This window comes from Furipterus horrens, unplaced genomic scaffold, assembly GCF_987537825.1.
Source record: "Furipterus horrens unplaced genomic scaffold, mFurHor1.1.pri manual_scaffold_2, whole genome shotgun sequence".
NCBI classification, from domain to species: domain Eukaryota; kingdom Metazoa; phylum Chordata; class Mammalia; order Chiroptera; family Furipteridae; genus Furipterus; species Furipterus horrens.
The window spans coordinates 190,187,147-190,213,134 of record NW_028327172.1 but is presented as its reverse complement, the minus strand read 5'-3'; the positions used below and the strand labels follow the sequence as shown (position 1 = coordinate 190,213,134).

At 37.2% G+C, this 25,988-nt stretch overlaps 1 protein-coding gene across 1 annotated transcript in view; it reads right to left on the bottom strand.

The window, feature by feature from the left end:
- The window catches only part of KCTD8 (potassium channel tetramerization domain containing 8), a 195,495-nt gene extending 173,487 nt beyond the window's left edge, over window positions 1-22,008 (bottom strand). Inside the window, exon 1 of the mRNA XM_090266924.1 lies at window positions 20,731-22,008. Coding sequence (XP_090123050.1) covers window positions 20,731-21,682 — 952 coding nt within the window. The 5' untranslated portion in view covers window positions 21,683-22,008. The remainder of the gene's footprint in view (window positions 1-20,730) is intronic.
- Between the last annotated feature and the right edge of the window lie 3,980 nt (window positions 22,009-25,988).

Below are 25,988 nucleotides of genomic sequence, written 5' to 3'. Positions count from 1 at the left end.
AAATAAAATTCAATGTGAATCAAGTAGGGTCTATCCCAGAATTGTGAGAATATTCTGGTACCAAATAAGTAATTAATATAATTCACCATGTCAATATACAACAATGAAAAATGTAAAATTATGTCAAGAGATAAAAGAGAATAAACTGAATAAAATGTAAAACTTGTTTATGATTTAAAAAGCAATCCACTCAGATGAATCTGAATCTGTGAATAGAAGGAAACAGCCTATATTTGGTTATAGTTATGAAGCAAATACCTGAAGTGAACATTATGTTTAAATACTAAATTTTGGACACATTCATTTTCAGATAAGAGGCATTCATACAAAACTGCAATAAAAAAAGACAAAGATATAAAAATACAAAGATTGAAAGGGAAGGACTAAACTTGTCCTTTAGATAATGTGATGGTTTAAAATACAAGAAAAATAATAGAATTAGACAAATTAATAAAACTAATAAGGTTTTAATTAAATGCAAGATTGGTGAAATAAAATATTATTCATAATAGAAAAGTAAAACCTATCAAGTAGAAATCAAATTAAGGAAGAATATATATAAAACCATGGTAATAAAAATACTATGGTATGAAAAACCTAAACAAATAAAATATGTTAGAGAGACTCACAGACTCTTGGAAGTAAGGAAGATGATATACAAATAAGGCCATATGACAAATCAAGGTAACAAGTAAAATGGTAGCACAAATTAAGGGGGGAGGATAATTTTCTTTGTAATAATAAAGGATAAATTTCTATGTAGTAGATAGAAAACTAAATAAAAATGTATTCCTACCTTTGAATACCAAATACAGAACAGTGCTCTGAATGGTTAAAAGAACTTACTATACAAAGTTAAAACTATGAAGTTAAAGAAGCATCTTGTATGTTTCCCTTGTCATTTTTGACATCTTGTGATAGGAAGCGAGGCCCAGATGTTACTGAACAATAAAACAGGTCTAGGCAATTGGCTGGGTGATAATGGAATCCTAAGGCCAAAACAGATCAGGGCACAGGATACATACTGTAAATTAATTTGTCCAAACAAGTTGAAAAGAAGCTCATTTGATTATAATTTTTAAAAATATAAATATAAAACTTGATAAAAACATCATTTTTTTCTTATTTTGCATACACACACATCCTGTTTGAATTTGAACTACCTTATTAACAAAGAGTTTTCCTACACTCATACACAGCAAAAAACAAGTACCTTCAGGCTTACATTATCATCAGTGCAGTTTCATTTGTGATAGGAGGTGATGATCTCACTAAATATAATTTGATTTTGACCACTAAATGCTTTCAGGAGAAAAGAGTAGTGGTCTGGAATTCAGACTATATTTATATAGTCTGACCTCTTTGAGAATCTCATGAATACTAGGGACCTTCTTCTCTCCTAAAAAAGTTCAGAGGTTATGCAAAGAAAATTGAGAATCGAGTGTCAGAAGATTCATTCAGATTAAATTCTTACAAATGAGCAAATACCGACAATTCCTTTCAATTCCAAAAGTAAAACAAAGGAATGTGTCGAGACAGATTACTAGGTTTCTGGCTCACATATTGCAGTGCACAAGGTGGCCATTTACTCACAACACAAATAGAAATTGGTGTTAGTAGGACTGGGAAAGAAGAAGGAAGAAGATTATGAATTTTGCACTTGTTAACTAGGATATAACTATTTAGACATGCTGCTCACATTAATCACACAGAAATTTCAAACAGGAGCTGGATAGGTATGTCACTCAAAGGAGAAGTCTATGCTATGGACCTAAATTTGAGAGCCTTTAGCATGTGAGTAAGTAATCAGTGCATCATGGTGATGAGATCTCTAAGTAACATGGGAATAGTAATGGGGAGATAAAACAAAACAACTCTAAGATTGAAATGTAAGTAGAGAATGATAAACCCACAAAGGAAACGCAAGGAAGAACCAAACAGATGAGAATACTCTGTGTCATAAAATTGAGAACTGTAAAAGCATTCTTTATGAATTATTGAATAGGAAAACTTCCTCTTTCTTCTGTTCTGACACTGGTCTGTGCTTTTGTACAGGCTGCGTTAGAGAGTCACACATTAGATTTTGTCCTCTAGTTAGGAACCAGCTGAACAGCCACATGCACAGAAGCCAGGAAAATGGATTTCAAGACTATTAGAAGAGTCAACAATGGCAATGCTGATAAGAGATGAAAATAAATGAGGAAAGAAGATACCTACTGGTTTTAACGCATAGATGGAAAACACTGGAGACCTTTGAAGAGACTGTGTTAAAATTGTGCTGAGGACCAAAAGCCACATTGAGTGCGCTGTCATGTAAGCATAAAGTGAAAACATGAAAATATTTGGCATCAAAATACAAACTGTAAAAAAGAAGGAACTCTTACCCTTTGCAACAGTATGGATGGACCTGGAGATTGTTATGTTAAGCGAAATAAGCCCGTCAGAGAAAGACAAGAACCATATGATTTCTTTTGTGTATGTGTCTTTTTCTTTTTTTATTGTAATTTTTCCCATTATCATTTAGTCCACTTATATTCCCCACCACCACAGTCACCACACTGTTGTCCACGTCCATGAGTCCTTTTACCTTTTTGCTCACTCCTTCCTCCCCCTACCCAAGTGAGTTCAATTATATGTGAATCTCATGAACAAAATAAACTGACAATCAAAATAGGACCAGAGGCATGGATACGTGGAACAGACTGATGGATCTCAGAGCAAAGGGGTGTGGAGGTACTGGAAGAGATTAGCCAAAGAATATACATGCATATATACACAGCCCATGGACAAAACAACTAGGTGAAGGCCCTGTGGTAGGGGCGGGGGTGGTGGCTGAGTGGAAGGAGGCAAAGGAGGGAAATGAGAGACATCTGTAATAGTGTCAGTAATTTAAAAAGAAATAGAAAAAATATATAGACCATTCTTTCAATAAGTTCACTTATGTAAAGAGGTAATTGGATAGGAATACCTTTCAAAAATTCAGCTATGCAAGGGGGTAATTAGATAAAGAAAAGGAATAGCTTTGGGGGAATTTTATTGTTGTTCTAATGGAAAACACTGGCAAGTTTGAAAGCTAATGGGAAAGATACAGGTGAGAGAGGTTGAATGCCAAAAAAACAATAAGAATAAGCATTAATGTAATATTCCTATTAAGATGGGAATGATAGGACCCAGAACAGAGCAGAAGAACCATCTTAGGACAAAAGAACAGACCCTCTTATTGTAACAGAAGGGAAGACAGATAAGAGGGGCTCAGTTGCGCATAGATTTGTAGATTAGCAGCAGGAAAATGAATAAATATAGCAACTTCCATTTTTCTGTAAAGAAAGATATTTGCTGAGACTAATGTAAGAAATAGGCAGGGTAACTGGAGTTTAAAAAAAAAGTTATAATAAGACAATTGTGAAGATTAGAATAACTTAACCAAAAAGCACAGAACTCCCAGGCAGTGATAAATGTCTGTTTAAGGTTGGTGTTCATGGACTTTTAGTAGAAGTGATCTGTTCTACTGGGTGACTTCCCCCAGCAGTTCTAGGCTGTATGGTTATATCAGAGAAAAGTTGCTAGTTGGGTCTACTCAGAGCCACAAAAAGTGGCTAAGAAAAATAAGAGAAATAAGAAAGGGGAGAGTGGGTAAAGGGGACTAAATGGCAAAGGAAAAATACAATAAAGATTAGAAGTATAGAGGTGTTTGGGTCTTAATAAATAAATAAATAAATAAACAAACAAATAAATAATTTAGCTAAAACAAAAGAGGGAAGAATGTTCAGGATATTTCCAGGAGAGTGATTACAGTTTTAAACCGGTAACCTAAACAAGATACTGAGGGCAATGAACAAAAGAAGGCTGAGCAATTGAGAGAGAGAGTGATCACGTGAGTTGGTAGGAAAGAATGCTATGACCCATGAGGTTTTGAATTAACAGTTCGGAGGTGGAGAAACTATGTGAATATGGCATATGGTATATCCTTGTTATCCTGAGTTAGTGACCAGAAAAACATTTGGAGCCAACATTTGTCCCATCCCCAAACTTTGTGTTTTACCTGGTAATCTAGCTATTTAAAATGTTTATTGATAATCTCTTTCCATAAAGGCATGCTTTGAAGAGAGAAGTTCAAATCCTCATGGATATGGCTAATGACCACAATGATCAACTTGACACAGTAAACTAGAGTCATCATTTCTCTCTTTCCCCTGCGCTAGTCCTTCTCACCCTCCACATTCCTGTGAGGCTTTCTAGGTCTAAGCACTGAAGCATTGGAATCATCTTTGACTCCACCTCCCTGTCTCTTGTAAGCATTCAAACAGCCCACAACCCTAATAATTATGTCTTCACAAGGTCTCTCTCCTCTCTTCCACTCTCATTATCATCGGCTAAGTTCAAGCTAGGGCCTCTCACACCTAGACCATTTCAATCAGCTCCCAAAGGTCTTTCTTGCTATAATCTACACCCTTTGTGTCTTCTTTGGAGCCATGTCTTTAATATTTGCCATTATCTTCAGAATGGAGAGCTCATTCATTTTGTCTCCCTCTCTATGTTGTAAGCTCCCAGAAGTTAAGTGAGATATATACACATTTTCACATCCCTCTCTAAAAAATCTAGCCTACAATGATGACTCAATAGACATCTATGAATTTGACAGTCAGTTTGCTTTCATGGTATTGTGTATAACACCAGCCTTATAAAAAACTTAATGCAAAAAATACCAGATTCTTTAGTTTAAGTCTTGCAAATAGTATTCTGATTTCCTGTACTTAATTTTTATCAGGAGAGCTTTTGAAAGATACATTCCTAGGTGACTAGTAATCTATGCCAGACTTTAGCCATTTCTCTAAGATAGCCTTTGGGATTTTCCTAACACAGCTGGATTCATGATTTCAGTCTTTTCTCAGGCTGATGTTCCCACGACACGAATGTAGTGACTCCACAGAGTGATGTGTAATTTTATTTGAACAGCTGTAGTCTCTAGGTTAGTAAAGAATGGATCACCCTAGGCAAAATTATAAAGTACATGAAATTTGTTTTTCACAAAGCTGTGCTTTTCCTTCATGTTTCTCTCAGATAGCATTCCCTCTAAATCTAATTCAGGTATAAAATGCCTTTATGTTCTTTCTTTCTTCTATCCTTATCAAAATATTCTCTTTAAAGCACTGTCCTATCTCTCTATATCTCTATCTATCATCCAATACATAGAAATATATCATTTATTAGCAATTGATTTTTAATAAGTATAGTTTAATAATTAAACAAATATAACCTGTGATGAAAACATTTGCAAGAAATAAATTTTAATCAAAATCTTACAATCTAGAAATAACTAAGTGCATTTTCTCCCAGGCTTTTTAATGTATAAACATTGACTTGCATATTTTTAAATATAATTAACAGCCATCTATGCATACATATCTCTGTTCTGTTTTTCACTTAATATTTTAGCAAAACCATCATTTTTCTCAGAACTTATGGTTTATAACTAAAAAAGTTGTTAAACATTAATCTGATAGACATAAAAGCACAGGTACATGGAACAGACTGACAGCTGTCATAGTGGAAGTAGGGGTACTGGATGAAAGAAGGCGAAGGGATCAGCCAAAGTACATATATGAATCATGCATGGACACAGACAATGATACAGGGATTGCCTAAGGAAGGCGTGGGGGTGGCTGAGTGGAGGTGGACAAAGTCAGAGAAAGAGGGACAACTATAATGGCATAAACAATAAAATAAAAACATTATTCTGGAAAGCTTCTTTAAAAGAAATATTCTCAGGCACCATCCCCCAGAGATTCTAATTCAGTTGGGAACAAATATTCTATTTTAACCAACATCCAGGTATACTACCTCAAGTTCTTTAGACCAGAATAGCTTATCGATTTCTTGACCCACCTGAAACAAGCAACTTGTGGCATTAATTGCTCTTTTACCATCACCCGTAACTAGTTCTGCTCTGTTCATATGACCACGCTAAGAATCCACAAGACCGAATGAATCCCATTATCTACCCTCCCTCCCTCTACATCCACACTAGAGACTGTCTTCCAGTCATGCAATTTATTGCCACTATAAATTTATAATTTTCTCTAATCATCTCTAAAATCACTAATGAGTTTCTAATTGGTCAATCTAATTGATGTTTTAAGTCTTAATGTATGGTCAGCCTTGTGCAGCATTGCACTGACATGCTTTGAACCCATTTCTTTGTGCTTAAACTTCTTTTTCCTATAAATTGCACAACTGTTTCTCTCTTATGATATGTGCAATGTCCAACTGGCCTTTCTCAATACTATTCCCAGGTTTGCCTTTGTCTACTCATTCAACAGCCTCCACACAGTCCTCTACCTCTCCAAACACACTGGTTATTCATTTGATCTCTAGTACCTACATATGAGGCATCTCCACCTGAAAGTTACACAGATACCTCAAATTTAACAGGTTTAACACTGACCTTATCATGTTCGCTTTTCAGACAGGGACAGAGCCTGATTCCTCCAGTATACCCTGCCTCACCAACTCTGGAGTCATCTTTTATATCACTTCCTCCCTCTCTTTTACATCCAATAGGTTACAAAGTTTGAGCTAAGACACAAAATCAGATCATCAAGGCAGATTCCCATGAAAAAGAGATAAGAGTATCAAGTTTCACCAATAATTTCAAGACTAGAGGCATGGATAAAACAAAGAGTGCCTGGGGCATCCCACACAGCTCTCCAGTTCCTTCTTTTCCACATAAGATATTCACTCTCTGACCTAGAATGATTGATGAAGAATTGAAGGGAGGTTTTATGGGGCTCCTCACATTCACAAAAACATGTAAGTCATAAAACTTCTAAACTTGATATACCCAGAGAAATGGGCAACTTATAAGGTGTCCGCCAGAGAGCAAAGCCTTTTGTACTTATTTACTATAAGTCATCCTTTAGCCAGGGTCATCTGGTAAAAGCCTTTACTTGATAGGGCCTCCTCTTCCTAGAAATAGCATTCATATATTTACTAGAGAGCCAGTTGCCAAGGAGATCAGAACAGGTTGCCTCCTTCTTTTTTTTTTCCCCAAGGTATCTTCCTGGTTAAAGGAATAAATTAATCATAGCTGCCAGACAGATTAACTCCTTCCTCCCAAAGTTGAATTGATTATAGCACCAGTATAGCACTAGATTTATCTCTTTCTCCCTAGCTCCCCTAGAAAATGTTGGCTCATCGCTGGCCTGAACCTTTCCAATAAGCGCCAACTGACCAAATAACCTCAGTTTCCCCAACTCCATGGATCACGCGCTGCCACAGTTGCTTCCTGAATAAGCGTAGTTGATTATGTCCCTTTCTGTCTTAAAACCCTTGGCCTGATATAAAATGTACCGTATCCACTTTCCCCTGCCTGCATTTCCAGATTTCCCCCCCAACATACTTTCTGATATCCAGCCAAATCAAAGAGTCTCTCACAAGCCATGCCTGGCAATGCTCCCAAACAACTCATGTGGGATGCCCACCGTTCTGTCGCTAATTGGCAATGTCCCTTTTTCCCTAACACGTTCCCTGAACTCTCTCTCCATTTAGTTCAGGTAATAAACAACTCCCCTGTATTCCCATTGTTATTTAACTATGTTTAACAAAGTTAAACATATTTAGTTAACTTTGGAAAACCTTGACTTTGAATAAGTTGCTGTGCCAAGTAGTTTATATGGATTATATGATTTAATCCTCAGAGCACCTTCTAAAATATATACTATCATTCTAATAATTTTACAAAAAGTGAAGCCAATGTTTGGAGACAGTAAGTGACTTACCCAAAGTCACAAATTTTGAACTAAATGGGTTAAGATATGAAGGTAGCCCTGGTTTACTCCAGATCCCTCTTCCTTAAATCTCATCACACAACCTCCCCAATTAAAATCAATAAACATTTGCTAAGTGACAATTTGGTGCTGGACTCGGTGTGAGGTTTCATTAAGTAAGGCATGGGGAGTAGATAAAAATTTAAAAACATCATCCTTTCTAACTGAAGAAATACAAGTTTCAATTTCATTTTAGAAACCTACCTAGTCCATACTACCCTTCATTATCTCAGTCAAGAAATAGTAACAGTAATAGAAATAGTATCAGACACACTGCAATACTTCACAGGAAAGAGTGAGCAGAGCTACTATTATAAAACTGTCCCCTTGACTTGATTGGCCAAAACATTGCATCAGGTTTAACAGAAAATTTCTCTGGGAGTTAAAGTCACTAGTGATTGTTATAATTCATGAGTCTTTATGGGAATAGCTATTACAATGTACAGGCATTATTACTGTCACCTGTAATTTTCTTACATCTGTCTGACATCTCAAACTTAAATTCACATTTCAATGCCAGGCAAAAGTTATTCATCTGGCAAATAGTGGGGGCAGAACCTCAGCTTGTATCTTACCTGATACAAGAAAATGAGAACTTCTCCTTCATCAGCTTTATCCTCATATTTTACCTCAAAACAACTTATGTTGTGACTACTGGTTCAATTTTCACCATACAATTAAGCTGAGGTCCTAAAGTATCATCTCATTTATACTCAGATCATTCTGCAGGTGAGAGATGGGAAAATAATCTCAAAGTATGTAAGTGATTTTCAGGAAATCAATAACTAGAAAATGACAGAAACAAAAGGTTTACCAAAATCTTCTGATTTTCTCTAACCTGTGCCAGAATCCATATACACTATAGCATTACCACAACTGTAGTCTAACACCCTGGTGTACATCCCTTTCTCCTGGACTCTGCCCTTTAGAACTACATACTTCCATAGTATAAACCTTCCTTGGGTATTTTTTGTTACCCACGCTGTGATCCTACTTTCTGTACTTTTTCCTCTGGGACAACTTGCACTGAGATGATGAGATTAAAATTACTAGTCTCATTTCTATTTTACATACAATAGCATATACTGGAATGGGCATAAAGAGAGGTATATAATGATGTCTTTGCAAAATTGAAATCTGTATGAATATTAATGTATTTGTAAGTATTTTAATTAAAATTATTGTCTTTCAGATGTTCTTTGCAAATACAGATGAGACACAGGGGGTGCAAGATTCAGGGAATGGGCCTGCTGTATGCTGGCATGAAGAGGCTAGACAGCTGAAAATTAAATTTCCTGTTTCCATTGCAATGGGCTTCTGGATGTGGTCCATGTTCCAACACTCAGCCCCCCACAGACTTTCATTCATTGTTCAGGGGAGGGTGGGCACAGGGCAGCGTGGTGTTGCAGAGGAAGTGGCCTGGAGCTCTCCTGGCAGATTCTTTATTCTGAGTTCCCTGATTGTGGCACAGACAATTCTCCAGTGTGATCTGAAGTCTTACGAGCTCAGTCTAGAGTCCATTTCTTTCATTCTTCCCATGATTCCATAAGGTTATATATATATTCTTAATAAATCCCTTCAGCTTTAACTAGAATGCATTTGGTTTTATGTAGCTAAGAAATATAACTTAGATTAGAGAATATGGCCTTCCTGAAATAACTAAACCTAAAATATGGTACTGGTTTAACCTAGCATGGATGCAGTCAGGTGGTTGGCCACAGGATAATGATGTTGCAGATGGGAGAACTGGTGACCATTTCATCAAATTACGATCTGATATACGTTAGAAGGTAGACACATGCTGATGAAAGCTATAGTATGAGATAAAGTGCCAGGGACTTTTAGAATATAGGTGTGTAGTGTTCCCTTCCTGCCTCTTTCAGTGAAGTCTAATAAGGAAGAAAGACCCACCCAGAAAACCCCCAAAAGACGTAGAAGAAAACATAGCTCTTCTAAAGGAGGCACTCTTTGCCTGAAGTTTATCAGGGAAGGGGAAGGAGAGTCCTATAATTTGGAAAGTTAGGGAGCTGACCAATCCAGCTATTTCTATACCACAAAACCAAGCAGTTAAAGGTTATGATTACCTAGTGGCAAGTAATCTACCAATGTGTTAATGTGCTGTTTCAGAAGAGCACAGAATCTTTCACTGGTCCAAGACTGAGCAGCTTGAGCATCCAAAATAATAACTGTCATTGACTGAAATGCTCAAATACATAAAACATCCATGATTTCACAACACACATGAGGTGGGGTGGGAGAGATTGGAAAAAAGCAGCAGCAAAAGAGAAACACAAAGAAGACAACTACACAACAGGAAAAAATAAAAGAAACCATTAAAATACCAGAATAATAGCCACAACTCACTGACTCTCATTGGAAGTTACCAGAGAACCAACTCCTTTACTGTGAAAACTGACAAGAAATAAGAAAGAATCATGCATTTCCCTGCCTTTCCCCTATGAACTATATTTTAAGTAGATTTTTGAGAAAAAGGTTCACTATAAAATTCCACCTACCAAATGTGAAAAAAAATGACAAAATTACAAAAAGCAAAATTTTGCAGTCCCTAATGTCATATTTGCATCAGGCAATGGTCATCAATGATAAAACTAAATGTTTGATGGGATCAGACCAACACCATTGATCAGACTGACACTACTCACAACTACGGATTAATTATCATTAAAAAATGGGACAATTTGACACATGTGGGATAAGTCACAAAGACAAGTACTATATGATATCACTTACATGTGAAATCTAAAAAAGTTAAACTTGAAAAAAGCAGAGTAAAATGATGATTACCAGCAGAATTGGGGGAGAATTGTAATAGTGTTTATGGGTATAGCTTGTAACAGATAGTTTATAAGCCACAGAGATCTAATGCACAGTATGATGACTGTAGACAATAATATTGTACTATAATTATGTAATGTGATAAATATCATTACATCAGCAATCATTTAACAATACATACATATATCAAAGTAACATGTTATACACCTTAAATTTTAAAAAGCTCAATTAAATCCATGAAAATGTTTACCCTCACCTGCAAAGAGACATTCTAGATGCAGCCTTCACCAACCAAAAGAGGTAAAAATATCCAAGAATTATCTCTGAATGGCTGCCATCATTTGCCTTAGATATCTTGCTTCAGATACCTAGACTTTCAGCAATTAGAAAACTTATATTCAAAATGTGTAGCATAGTTTCAATAGGAGCTGATTGAGTTGAAATCTAACACAGTATTTTGAAAATTGTGGAGCTATGTACTCAGATCCAAAATCTAGCCTGAAATGTTTGGCCAAATGCCCAAATTTTGAGCAATGTTTGAGCCCACCTGGCCCTTTGACGATTTGTTCTCTTGCATAAAATTGCTAACAATCAAGGCTAAAAGCCTTCATCAGAAATATATAGAGTATGATTAAGAGGTGATTTGCCTAAATACAACCCATAGTTTGAGACAATAACCACTGAATACCCGTATTCTTGTTAATTATGTCAAAATAATTCCCAGGACTAGACCTAGAAGAGTACATTTTTTCCCTAAGCAGTGATGATCCAACTAGAACAAGCTTATTTTAATAATAAATTACAATTGACTTTACATATGGTATGTCAATAACTTTTTTAAATGTTTACTAATGATAATGATAATAAACCAGATAATGCTACCAGAGTACTTTTGAATAGATATAGCTACCAAATTTCTCAAAATAAAAAGGGAAATGTGGTACTGAGAATTACAAGTATAGAAATGCAAGTAGTTAAGTATTTTGAGTCCTTTCAGCTAATAAATAACAATAGCTAGCACATATTAAGCATTTAACTTGTATTTGATATTCTTCTAAGTGACATAAATACATATATATCATATATCACTTAATCCTCATAAAAACCTCTGAGATATGTGTTATATTTTTCTTCAATTTCCCTTCAGGAGAGAGATTAAATTATTTTTCCAATATCTCCAAGCTCAAGCCAGAATTTGTCAAAGAATCTGACTAAAAAGTATTAAAACATTCATAGTGTTTAGGGTTTTTGTTTCTTAGGCACGAGGACCAATAGATCTTGGTATTGTCGCTCCTTAAGCACAGCACCGCTCTTCCTAGTCCACTTGTACCAGAAATCAGACATGTCTGATTATACAAAGTGATTAGAAAAATCAATATATACAAATTTCATTTTGCTCAAGGTTTTTTGGTATTATAACTGCTGAAAATAGCACAATTGAATAGTTAAATCACTTACTGTTCTAGTGACCTGAAGTCTACACTATAGATTTCTTTATTTTATTATTTTATTGTCTTTAAAATACTTTTCCTACATAAGGAGGTTTTAATATAGAAATTGGTACAATATGTTAGAAATAGCATTCTAAATTTAACTGGAGAATAACATTGAACTAATGAGCGCCCTACTAGGTATCATGAAACTATGTGCTCTTACTGCCAACAAAGCTTTTTGCCAATAAACCTTAACATGTGATTAATGAATGTAAGTGAACTTGATATGATAATATTGATAATGGCTTATTTTAAGGTACTTTTCAAAAAATAAGAGTAGAGATAGCAATACAGAGTTAATGATCATCACCTTTGCAAATACCCACCAGGATAGCTATAGACTTCCTGAACTTATATTACACCACAGTAAAACCTGACCATGTCTGGAGACAGCAGCCACACCACACTCCAAGATTCTTTGTACAAAGGCTACAAGCACTAAGCATTTGTCCAAATCTTTCATACCCTAAAAAAACAAGTCAGCTATTTTGAATCTCTTATACCACCAATCATTTATCTATAAATAAATGTGTATATATATCTGTATGTGTGAATCCATGTATATGTTTGTAATTCTTACAATTTCGTTTATAACATTATTTTAATCTGCATATATTTTAGCTAACATTTTATTTATTTTCATTTTTATAGGTGTCTGTGTAACAACTTCTGATGCCATTACTCTGCTCTTGCTAATACATGAAATAACTCCTCTATAACATAAGTCACTACAACATAAAGCCTACTGTGATCACATTAAAGAAAAGGTCTCTGTCATTCATATTTATATGTCTTGCCCCAAGCTGCACCCTGATAATTGCTCAATAAGTAAAATTTAAACTGAAATGAAATTAAATCTCAATTCAATAACTATCTTAATGGAACCTCAAACATCTCTGGTTCAGTCATTAGTTTTCACTTCCATTCAGAAGACAAATACTGCACTCTTAATATGCCACTAGGCACTACATTAGGGGCTGAGAACACAAAAGTAAGAGCCAGAGCCAACTCTTAAGGAAAGTAAGCTGATGAGAAACATCAACATGAAAAAGGATAATTACATTATCTATCAATTCCACTTGGGTATATATACCCAAAGGAAATGAAAAAAGGATCACAAATAGATATATGTACTGTTATATTCATTATGACATTACATAAAATGGCTAAGATTAAGGAACCACCTAAATATCCATAAGGAAGGAATGGATAAAGAAAATGTGAAACACACACACACACACACACACACACACACACACACACACACACACACACACTGGAATATTATTCATTCATGAGATCAAAGGAAACCCTGCCATTTGTGACAGCATGGATGGGCCTCAATATATTACAAGTGAAAAAAGTCTAACAGAAAAAGACAAATATTATGTGATATCACTTTAATGTGTAATCTAAGAAAAGCTGAGCTCATAGAAACAGAGTAAGAATGGTGGTTACCAAAGGATGGGAAGTGATGGGGACAGTGGGGGTTGGGGAGATTTGGGTCAAAGGGTACAAATTACAGTTGGAAGACAAATAATTTATAAGGATCTAATGCACAGTATTGGGATAGCAATTAATAATACTGTATTATATATTTAAAAGTTACTAAGAGTGAATTCTAAATGCTCTCACCACAAAAAAGAAATGGCAATTACATATTGTGATAGAGGTGCTAGCTAACACTACAGTGGTCATCATATCACAATATATAAATTATCATGTAGTAGCACATAAACTTTTACAATGTTATATGTCCATTATCTCTCAATAAAGCTAGATAAAGGTAAGATACATCAAGAAAGAAAAAGAGAGATAATTTCAAATTGTAGAAACTGCAATGAGGACCTATATCTGGTGTACTATTAAGAAAGGAAGACATTCAGAGGCTGCATGTAAACAGATACTACAGCAAGGGGGTCACCTAGTATTATATGGCTGGGCTGAGTGTTTAAAAACCAATGGGTTATTAAAGCTTATCACAAAACACTTCACTTTTTTTTTTCCAAAGTGCAAAATCCAATTAAATTTGTAGGATAATTATGTTTCATGTAATGCTCACTTGCAGAAACAAAGGGTGAGAAGCGTACAGATAATGGGCCCAGAACATGTATTTCCAAATCAGCAGCTGGAAGTTCACCATTACCCTTGGAGCTTATGTATTTAACTTCCACTTGGAGTGGCACTGAAATCTTGTGAATACAATTGCTCTCTTCTTTAGGTGAGTCCTTGCAAAATCTCTGGTTGTGTAGCCCCCCTACTGAAAGAAGGAACTCATTAGAGATGCCACCAGCATGTCCTGCAGCATTGCGGCTGCTAACTGTTAAACGTTCATTAAAATGCCCTGAAGTTAATTCAGATGAGGCTTTTAAAATATGTGAAATTAAGTACAGATTGAAGAGTAATCCAAAATGGTACTTTTCAAGTACTTCAAGTTTACACATACATATTGTATTATAAATATAAAAATATATTTTTCCACAATACTTTAAAACTTCAGAGCTACTAAAGCCAATCCCAATGTTCAACAGGTACTTGATATTTTTTTTAACCTAATTATAACAAGTATATAATTTAATGGCATTTGCCAGTACTTAAGACCAATAACAATATATAATTAACAAAATTGATTTCAACTAAAATAGCCTCTCTTTCTGCCATCTTCTACAAACACATAAAATGTGTTTTATTACACAAGGTAAAATTAATTTTCTTCATAAGAAGAGCATATAACTACCTTAACACTTTAAATTTAAGTCAGCTTATCAAAGCTATACATATTACTTGTTCACCCAAAAAATGCATTAAATTGCGTTGAATGGTTTATTTTCTTTAATTTCAAAACATCCATGAATGACATCCTTAATAAAAATCAACCCTTCCATCAACTAAAGATTAAAAACACATATTTATGGCATTCTTTGAAAATTGAACATAAATTAAAAAATATTAGGTCCATACATATGCAGTTCACACCACCATTATTTTGCTTGTAGATCTAATTTCTATGTACTCAATTGATAACGAAATGTATTTATCATATTACTACATGAAACAGGCATTATTTTAAAATGTTTAGGAGGAAGGGCTTAGGAATAAGACAAAACTATTCAAAGTCTTGTCCAGTCCCACATCTGTTCTATAAACCAGGTATGTTACTTAACCTCTCCAAACCATAGTTTCCTAGCTGAAATATCAGGGAAATAATGCCAAGCTGAAGGAATGTTACGAAAGTAAACAAAGTTGTACATACAACACATCACAAGTGTAGGTACTTACTAAATGTTCTTTTTACTACACATTCTGTTCTTTAAAAATGGTCAAATATTTCCTAAGCTTTCAGGGAAAATATTCAACACTGATGTTTATAATATTGTCTGTTGCAAAGGACTTGCATTATACTTTATTATCTAAGGCGACAATAAAGAAGTTAATGTCATCGGGGAAATGTCATTAAATGTATCAATTTATTAATTTTGTTGAGTATAAAACAGAAGTAAAGACATCATACAAACCATGTACTTAGTTTAAGCCATAACTTTTTAAAAATGTTTATCATTTATATATGCACAGAAAAAAAGACTGGAAGTAAGGAAATAAATCAAGATCTTATTAGCAATTAATGGTGATCATTTTTGAAATTTGACTTTTCTTTTATAAGATTTCTAAAACTGCCTATGTTATTTTCATATTCAAAAAGGGCTACTTCTTAATGACAAGTGGACATTTTCACATTTTTAATTAATGCCAGCTAATACCTGTTACAATAGAATAGATAACAACTGATGATAACTTCATACAGATTATTTCTCTTTTCTCCAAAAAGAATTTTTTTTCTTTTCAATAAAGACATACTCATACACTCACAAATACAGACACACACACACACACACACACACATTGTGAGTTCTAATATTCTAAGATATAAAAGACAGAACCTTGCCAAATAAGGCTTACAATACCATTCAGTCCTTCAGCTTCCTTACCTGCACAGACTGACCAACAAGAAACTGTAGAAAGGGTGTCAGCGAAAGGTAATGCCCAACATTACAAAAAAGATCAAGTTTAGAGACAGTACTATGCCAGACATAAAAGTTCAATGCCCTGAAATAGGAGGCAATGTCATAGCACAGTCAACAAAGTCTTTGTACTCCAAGGTTTTTGTCATTTTTATTTGCTTTATTATTGCAACCATCTACATAAAACAAGAGTCATGGTGTCTTACAAAGTTGTCTTTTCCTTTTTCTTTTTCTCCACTGATTCAAAGGTCATTCAGCTACGTGGTTTGCAGAACAAATTTTCACATTATAATTATAAAAATAACTAATAAGTTTTCAGGAGGAAAGGAACCAACTTAAAAACTGATTAACAAAGTTGTTTTCCATAAAACAGTGTTTGGTGATAAAGTGGATGTATTTTTAAACTGGAGAATAATATATAACTTTAAAGGTATTTACCTAAATAGAATGACTTTTTAAAGATGTTTCTTAGAAGCTTTTACTCTAACAGGCCTGTTAACATAGGATTGAATAGCTGTTTTAAGGTTTTCAACTTGACTAGATTTCTTCAACCCAACTGTATAAATTAAATCAGAATTTGAAAGAGAGGAAATAAAAATATAGTAAGACAAATTAAATTTCACAGTCCAGTTCAGAAATAGCATTAATTCTTTTTTAAATCATTTTTACTGTTATTCTATTACAGTTGTCTCAATTTTTTCCCCCTTGCTCTCCCCCATCCATCCCACCCCTCCCTTGGCTCCCGCAGTCAATGCTCACACTGTGGTCCATGTCAGCAGGTCATTCAAACTTGTTCTTTGTCTAGTCCCTTCCTGTTCTTTCCGCCATTATTCCCCTCCCTTGTCCCCTCTGGTCATGTTCAGTCTGATCCCTGTTTCCTTGCCTGTGGTTCTATTTTGTTTGTTAGTTTATTTTGTTCATCAGATTCTTGTTATAGGTGAGATCATATGGTATCTATGTCTCAACAACTGGCTTATTTCACTTAGCATATACTCTCCAGTTCCATCCATACTGTCGCAAAAGGTAGGAGTTCCTCCTTTCTTTTTGCTGCATAGTTAATGTTATATATCACAACAAAAAGGAGACATCAAACTTAAGGAATATCAAGAAAAATCCTTAAAAAAAGGTGCACTTTCACACAATGTATTATTCAGCTAACATATGGAGCACCAGACTCAAAGCACTGTTAAGAGACCAATTAATCAGTACTATGTTTCTGAAAACTTACTGATTATGAGAAATAAAGGATATATAATGCTAATTTTAAATATCAGTGGTCTATGTATCATATTCCAAGCAGATAACTATGTATTATCTATGTAATATAAGGGCAATGTTTTGTCTCCCAGATATTGCTAAAAACAGCTATAACTACATTTAACAGACACACTCTCAAAAAAAAGGAAGTCCAATAAATCACTGTTTTTCTTCAAGAAAGGACAATCTATCTTAAGTATTAGAAGAGTAATATAGAGTGCAATAGTACTAGTATACTCTGCAGACTCTAAAAGACTTGATAAAATAATGAGTTATGACTCAGAATAGTCCTGACTGGCGTGACTGCCCTGACTGCTATGGTTTAGTAGGTTGGGTATTGTCCCACAAACCGAAAAGTCACCAGTTCAGTTCCTGTCAGGGCACATGCCTAAGTTGTGGGCCAGGCCCCTGGTTAGGAGTTTTGGTTGGGGGGGGTGGCAATTGATTGAAAGTTCTCTCGCACATTGATTTTTCTCTCCCTCTCTTTCTCCTTCCTTTCCCCTCTCTCTAAAAAATAAATAAATAAAATATTTATTAAAAAAAGATTCAGAATAGATAAGAGTGCTCACGTAGCCAAATGAAGCTGGTATTAAATGTTTAATAGCCTGTGTATAACCTTTAGCATTAGAACCCAATGACTTGGATACAAGCACTTAAGGAGATATAAATCTAGCTCAGTGTTTGTCAGAAAATACTGCCAAAGTTTCAAGTCCTAGTGTAGAGTATTAAAACACTTCTTGGCCCTGAATCAGAAAAGAATTCTGTTGGAGTTGATCCAAAAAAACTAACTGGAGTATGATTGCCAAAGCTAGGTGACTTGAACTTGGCCTGAGAAATCTCAGTTCCAGGAAAGAAGCTGGTAATTAAATTGTTTGTTTCACACTTGTGAAAGTTTATTATGCTATCATTTAATTGCAAAATATTTTTCCAATAAACTAACAATTAAATCAACTATACTTACTATGAAAATTTAAATTTAGTATCAACAAGAATAATAAAGTCTGTACTCGATTAATTATAATTCTTAACAGTTAACCTTTGTTAAGCTTTTATAATAGGTTGAACATTGTTTTAAGCATTTTACGTGTATTCTCAAATCCTATTGGTACTATAATATATTAGGCAGGTGAGGAAACTGAGAAACAAAACAAGTAAATAATTCAACCAATATCACACATTCGGCAAATAGCAAGTGTATAAACTACAAGTCTATAGATTTTAGGAAAGGTTCAAAGTTCACATGTAGCCTGAATTTAAAAAGGTGTTAAAATGATTATGCATGTTATACATTAAATAAATATTTGTTGAAAGTACTGTGTCAAAAGGGAAGTTTATCCAATAATTTTGGTTTTGATGAATAACACTGATACTCATTTTAAATAGAAACCACTAAACAAGATAATTACATGCTGTTTACTTGCTCCAGAAGTGAAATATTCTAAATTCCAAATATCTCTAATTATCTTATTAGTTAAATTGACTGAGTTTCCAACTTCAATACACTATTTTAAGGGTATGTTTTCATAATTTAGAGAAAACTTGTTATTACTTCTTTATAACCAAACTAATGAAAATTTTTAAGTCCACAGCTTTTTCAGGGAACAAGAAAGACCAAAATTGAAAGATTCCAAACTGCAAGTAACTTAACTGTAGAACACTTACTTATGCTTATCTTCTCTAACAAAAATCACTAAACACAAGAAAGTCAAAGGTTCATTTCATTTCATGTTCTGAAATTCTTGAAAATATATCCACGTTGAAATGGCATAAATATTTAAGATCTAAAATGTTAATAAAGGTCCCACTAATAAGTGATAAAATGTAAAGAGTAATGCTAAATATAATTTAATTACTTAATATATTTTAAAAGACCTTATATATAAGCAATAAAATATTACCTTTGGGTGGCTTTTCTTTCCTTTTATTATGCAATGAGAAATAATACTTTGATATAATTAAGACAATTAGATTTTTATCTACCACTTCAGAGGACACTTTCTTAGTTTCTCAGTTGGAATGGCTTTCTCAAAAAATCCAGCACTGTTAAAAAAGACAATCTAACTCTAAGACCAAGCCTGCTGAGTTTTGTCATCTTACCTCCAAGGTTATTAGAATATACAATGAGCATCTTCCAATCAAGCCTGCACCTGTGCAAGGAGACATCCTTTTCCACTTCTCCGGTCAAAATAAAGTGCAGAAAATTGTCTAGTTCCCAAACAATGACAAAATTACCAAAATAAATAAATACAATTAAAGCTGGTCTGTTTCTATCATAGGCGGTCACTGCTACTCTCCCTAATAGCATAAGCAAATTTCAAAGTTTCTTGTGTCTTGTGGAAGAAAAACCATTTGCCAAATGCTGCATCCCAGCTGGCTTTTCATTTTCCCAAATAGCTCTTTAGCGGTGGCCCTCTTCATGTTCTAAAACGTCACTGAGCAGTGAGCCTCCCCATCCTCCAAACCCCAGTGATATTTGGATATTTGGTCGAGTTCTTGAACTTGATCCACAGGGCCCCCTCCCAAGGTGCACTGCATACAATCTCTCTCTCTCTCTCTCTCTCTCTCTCTCTCTCTCTTTCTCTCTCTCTCTCTCTCACACACACACACACACACACACACACAATGATGCGGACACAAGCACACACCATGTCCCTGCCTATTTCCAAACCTGACCATGGCCACCCAAACTCTTTAGCTCCCTACACCCTCCCCTGTCCAAAACACGGAGCAATTACAGATGACAAGTGGCGGGGGGAAATCTGAGGTTTCTCTGGGTCGATGGAGACCTCTTTCCCACCAGTAATTCTCATACCCAGGCCCCCAGAGGGACTCTGGAGGCACAGTCATCACTTCTCAGGTTGCCCCCTTCTGAAACCACCGGTCTTTGAACTCTCCTGCGCCAGACCAGTGCGAACAGGAGGTAATCCTGGCGGTGTGCGGCGATGCCCCCACGCCAACCTGCCCTCTGGAGAGGAAACACTAAGATTCACATAGGTGGATCCCCAGGAGTCCGGCAGAAGCGGGGAGGAGATCCCATGCGCCCCGCCAGTGCTCCCAGGTCCCCTCCCTGCCCTCCGCGGTAGAAGGGAGCCCAGCGACTAGAGATGCAGAGCAGGGGAGAGGGCAAGATCAATGAAGTTAAAAAGAGGACTGCGTGGGAACTGCGTGCTTCTGAGGGACAAGAGGGGAGATCGTAAAAGGAGAAAGCGCAAATCCTGTCTGCTAGGTGAAGGGGGCATGCAGGGCAAACCTTGGCGTTGATCGATTAACCAGCTCCCTCTGGACACCAGCCCTTCCGGATTCAGGGAGAACGAGGAAATTCGGAGACTGTAAACTTACGGAAGAAGATGTACTCGGTGTAGCTGCTCCAGATCTTGTCGTCGCGGTACTGGTTGACGAAGGCAGACGTACCCGAGGAGTTACACGCCACCATGTGGAAGCCGGCCTCGGACAGGCGATCGAACGCCTGCTCCAAGTAGGTGAACTTGAGGTAGAAGCGGGACGTGTACTTCTCGGGAGGTCTGTCGGGGTCGCGGCTTTCGTTGAGCGTGTCACCGAACACCTCCTTGGCCAGCGCGATGCGTCCGCACACCATGATGCGCGCCACACGCCGGAACTTGGCGTCTGCTTGGTTGTCGCGAACCGTGGTGTAGGAGCCGCGGTAGCCGAGCGTGAGGAAGCCCGAGCGCTTGTCCAGCGCGCCCCCGCCGCCTGTCGATCCCGGGCCCGAGGGCGCGGCGGCCGCCGCCCCCCGCAGGAGGAGCGCGTCGCTGCTTCCCTGCGAGACGTTGTCATCCAGGTCACTCTGGCAGCCCTCGTCGTTGAGCGAGTTCTGCTTGGTGACCTTGGGCGATAGCAGCTTGACCAGGTCGGTGAGCTGGAAGTACTCGGCCTCGCGCAGGAGGCGCTCCTTCTCGGGGAAGTGCTCCGGCAGCGCGAGCTGCTTGTCCCGCAGATAATCCAGCACGTACCTGAAAAGGAAGCCGTCCCGGTCGATGAAGAAGCGCGCCCGACTGTCCCTGGGCAGCTCACCCCGGCGTCGCGCGCCGCCCCGGGGGCTGGAGGGCGAGAACATGCTGGCCAGAGTGCTGTCCGGGACGCTGAGCAGCGTCGAGTGCTTGGTCACATACACCTGGCCCCCCACGTTCAACTCCACCACCTCAGGGAAGGGCGACGGCGCGCAGAGCCCCGGGGCTGCGGCTGCCGACGAGCCAGGAGAGCTGGTCGAGGACACCATATCGCTAATGGGCAGGATGGTGCTGCCGACGCTGCCCGTGTCCTTCAAAGCCATGGTCCGCCCCACCAGGTGACCCAGACGAGCCGCACTTTCTGCTTCCCGAAGCCGGCGCCCTGCACCGCCGGGGGTCCCCGGCCTTGACGTGCGCCTGGTGCGCCCTCAGGCCGGAACTTGTTCCTCCGGCCGGGGCGGACCGGTTCAGGGCCCGGGGCAGCGCTGGCGGCCGAGGCGCTCGGGCTCCATCGGGGGAGCAAAGCGCAGGAGAGGAGCTCAGCGGGAACCGCGGCGGCGGCGGCGATGGTGGTAGAGGCGCTAGGAGGAGCGGCTGCTCCTTTGGGGCGACGGCCGGGAAGTGTGAGAGACACTTGCGAGAAGCTCTTACGCTGCCGCTCGGCTCTCCGTGGGGAGGGTGAGAGGAGGGGTCGGAGCAAAGAAAACTCGCCGCCCCAGCAGCTTGCCAGCGCGCCGCGAGTCCCGAGCGCGAACGGTGGCGCTAACTACTCGCAGCCGGGGTGGCGGCACTGACGTCAAGCCCCGGACTGGGACCCGAGCCACAGCTGTCACTTAAAGAGATAACCGCCAGCCGCAGGCTCCCTGGCTCTGACGCTAGGGGGCGGGGCCGGGGTCCGAGCCCGGAGGAGATGCTACCTGGCTGGGAGACTGGAGAAAAGAGCGCGGAATCTACAGAACAAATGGAAAAAAGAACAATACCTCTCCTTCGTTTCAGTCCCACCTTCCGTCACTCCGTCACTCCCTTCCTCCCTCCCTCCCTGCTTCTTTCTTTTCTCTCCCTTCCTTCCTCCCTTTCCTCCCTCGTTGCCGTTCACCCAGTAAAACTAGTTTGTTTTTTTCCCCTCTTGCATTGCAGTGGAAAGTGGAGTGGGCGGAAAGGGTTGAATTATAACAAAAAAGGCCAATCTTCTACTCTTTAATTACTATGTTGGCTGAGAGCAGTGATTGCAAAAAGACTAAGTGGGGGTGAATCCCTTGTAGTGGTTTTACTATCGCTTTAGAGTGCAGTGCAAAATACCGCCGGCAGGGCAGGTCTGTTACAATCATTTGTCATGATTACATATTAAACTGCATGCGCAACATACAGTTGAAGAATTTAAAAACTAAAATCTGGTTTTAGTTGTAAAAACGAATAAAGGATTGTATGTAACGCGATTGTTTTCCTCTTTTATCTTTTCAGTACTTGATTCATAGGAGATACTTCCTAAGTGTTTATGGAGGAAGGGACAGAGCCAGGGAAGAAACAATTTTATTTGTTCCTAATTTTCAATCCTGATCATCCTTTCATTAATCTCTCCACTTCCTTTTCACTCCACAGAGCAAGAGAAATGTCTTATGTTTTATTGGTCTTTTAACCCCATGGATCAAGTCACAAATCAAAATTATTTTAATTTAAGCTGAACTTAATTTCCATTGTATATAGCAAAGGCACAGTCTGCAAGATCAGCATTATTTGTCATAAAGAATGATGATAAAAATGTAAATGGTTATTTTCTTTATAGTGTGGGAGATTCGAATGTACTATTTATCCTTTTGTGTTCATAAATTTAAAGAATCATTTATTTATAAAGTGCAAAAGTAAAAAGAGCATACCGTGACACAAATTACTTTCTTCAAACACTATCATAATAATATAGATAAATTTTATCCATTAACAACTAAAATAACACAAAGATTTTAATGATTTTTAAAGAAAATTTAATGCTTACTTAGGATTTCTTCTCTTTGAATCCACCAAGACAAGTACTGGATTTATGATAAAAAAATTTATAACATAGTATTCTTTGGAGCATTACAAACTATGTTCAATTCAATAATCCCTTTTAGCTACATCAACAGAAAATGTTCACCAATTTTGAAGTTATATTACAAAAATAAAAAACAATATATTTGCCAAAGAACTAAGACTTAAAACTGGTTTTGTGATAAGCATCTTTGTGTAATCCTTTCTTTTAAGCATATTATCTTCCCAGATTTATAAACTGATTAATCAAAATAATAAGTAGAACTGATTTTACCCTTCTTCATTTAAAAGCAAAATCAGAAAACTTTGGGATTTTAAATAATAATTCCTGAATAAATGAATTCACAGGAACTTTATAAGCTTTATAGATGAATAAATAATAATGCTTCACATCACCACTAATAAAGCCCATTTATCATAAGGTAAATAACCTTAATGATAAGTATGGTACAGATCATAGAATTAAAACAAAGTGGATATATAATAAATATGCATATGTATATATGAAAATGAGGTCTCCAAAATTATCAGGGTAAAATCCATCTTAATTTTTTAAATTTTACAAAATGTGCTTATAAGTTAAAATGGTCTAAAATTTATATTTTAAATGATTCATTTTAGAAATTCTTAATGAATTGCCTTTTGTGATATATTGCTTCTTAAAATAATCCCTTCAACATTGGCTGAACATTTCTCCTTACTCCCTCCCTCCCCATAGTCCTCCTACTTTCACCCCCTCCCCAACTATACCCTCTGACCAAACTCCAAACTGAACAAATTGCAAGTCCAGAATGCCTTTACCTTACATTCTTCTTTCTGTTAGAAATACCTTTCAATTTCCACCAGTTCTTTAATCTTTTTCCTTTCTTCACTTCTTCCTTTAGATCTTAGCTTAACTAACACTTCTTTGGAAATCTTTTTACCAGACTAGGTTAACTTTCATCCTAAGGTGTTACAGCAACCTGTGCTTACACATGGGCAGTGTTTATCACAAGGATGTGTCATTGTGATCCATCAGATTATAAGTATAGCATACAACCATATACATTCTTCTATAATGGTGTCTATCCAATAGGAAATGAGCAGTTCCTTTTTATTGAATGCTTACTGCATAGAAATGTGTTCATATCATGATGGATGACAAACCATCACCTGTGTGCTAGACACTTGGCTAAGCTATGAGATTGCAGAGATGAGTAAGACTCAGTCATTCACAACTAAAATCAGGAAAAGTGACAACAAGATCTGATTAAAACAATCTCAATCTTATATTTGTTGAGGCTAGTTTTGTGTCCCAACTTATGGTCTATCCTTGAGACTGTTCCATGTGCACTAGAGAAGAATGTATAATTTGGTGTTCTGGAGTGAAAGACTCTGTCAATGCCAATTATGTCCATTTGGTATAATGTGTCATGGGGTATAAAACTGAAAGCAACAAATGAACAAACAAGGAAAACAAAGACTCATAAACACAGACAACAGTATGGTGGGTATCAGAGGAAGAGGGTTGGGTGGTAGTAAAAGAGTGAAAAAAGGTCAAATATATGGTAATGGGAGATTAGACTTTGGGTGGTGGGCACACAATGCAATATACAGATGATACATTATAGATTTGCACAGTTGAAAACTACATAATTTTATTAATCAATGTCACTTCAATAAATTTAACTATAATAAATAAAAACTCAGATCTAAAAAGAAAGGAAAGCAAGAAAGAGACACAAGGCATTCATTTTTGATCAACTGAGTAATCAACACCAAATACTATAAACAAACGTCTCTGACTACAAACTATACTAGATGACTCTATATTCCCAAAGCATTTTGAAGTAACATAGTCAAATCTGTGTGTCTAAAAGCACCACCAACTCACCAAAAAGGATATAGTGAGTCCAGATTTTACAAATAATTTGTAATTTAAAAGGAATTTAATATTTTTTCACCAGGCTGAGAATTACTTAAAGGCAGAGACTATCTTCTTTGATCAGGGGAGGAAGAACACAAAAGGTAACAATGAGATTTAGACTCAGGCAGAGAACTGTGTTGAAACCTTTAGTAGCTTTGTGATTTGAAATTTACTTAACCTCTCAGAACCTGTTTCCTTGTGGGTACAGGGTAAATAATAAAGACATCAGACTTCTCACTGGGATGATGCCACAGTAACAGCATGATTCAAGTCTGACAGAGTGTACTATATATATTATGTCTCTTCACACCATTATTCTGAGGGATGAGAACAGGGCCACATCCCAACTAGACAGATTCAAGATCCCAAAGCAGGTGACTGATTACAGTAGCTCTTCCTACCTGCCTTCCAGTTGTCTTGCCCCTAAGTTTGAGGTAACCATACCACACCATCACTGGCATCTCCACACCACCCCCAGCATGTCCTTCCTGTCTGGAGCCATTGTTGTCTCTCTCATGTTGTACTTTGTCATCCTAGACATTGATATAATTTACCTTGGTCCTATTTTCTTTTCTACTTTGTTCAGTCTTTGGACTGTGGTCTAATTATCTTTTTATTTTGCTTGTGTACAAGGCCAACTGCACTTCTCATTTTCAGAAACCCATCTGGTATCTATTTATCTTGTACAGGCAGTTGAA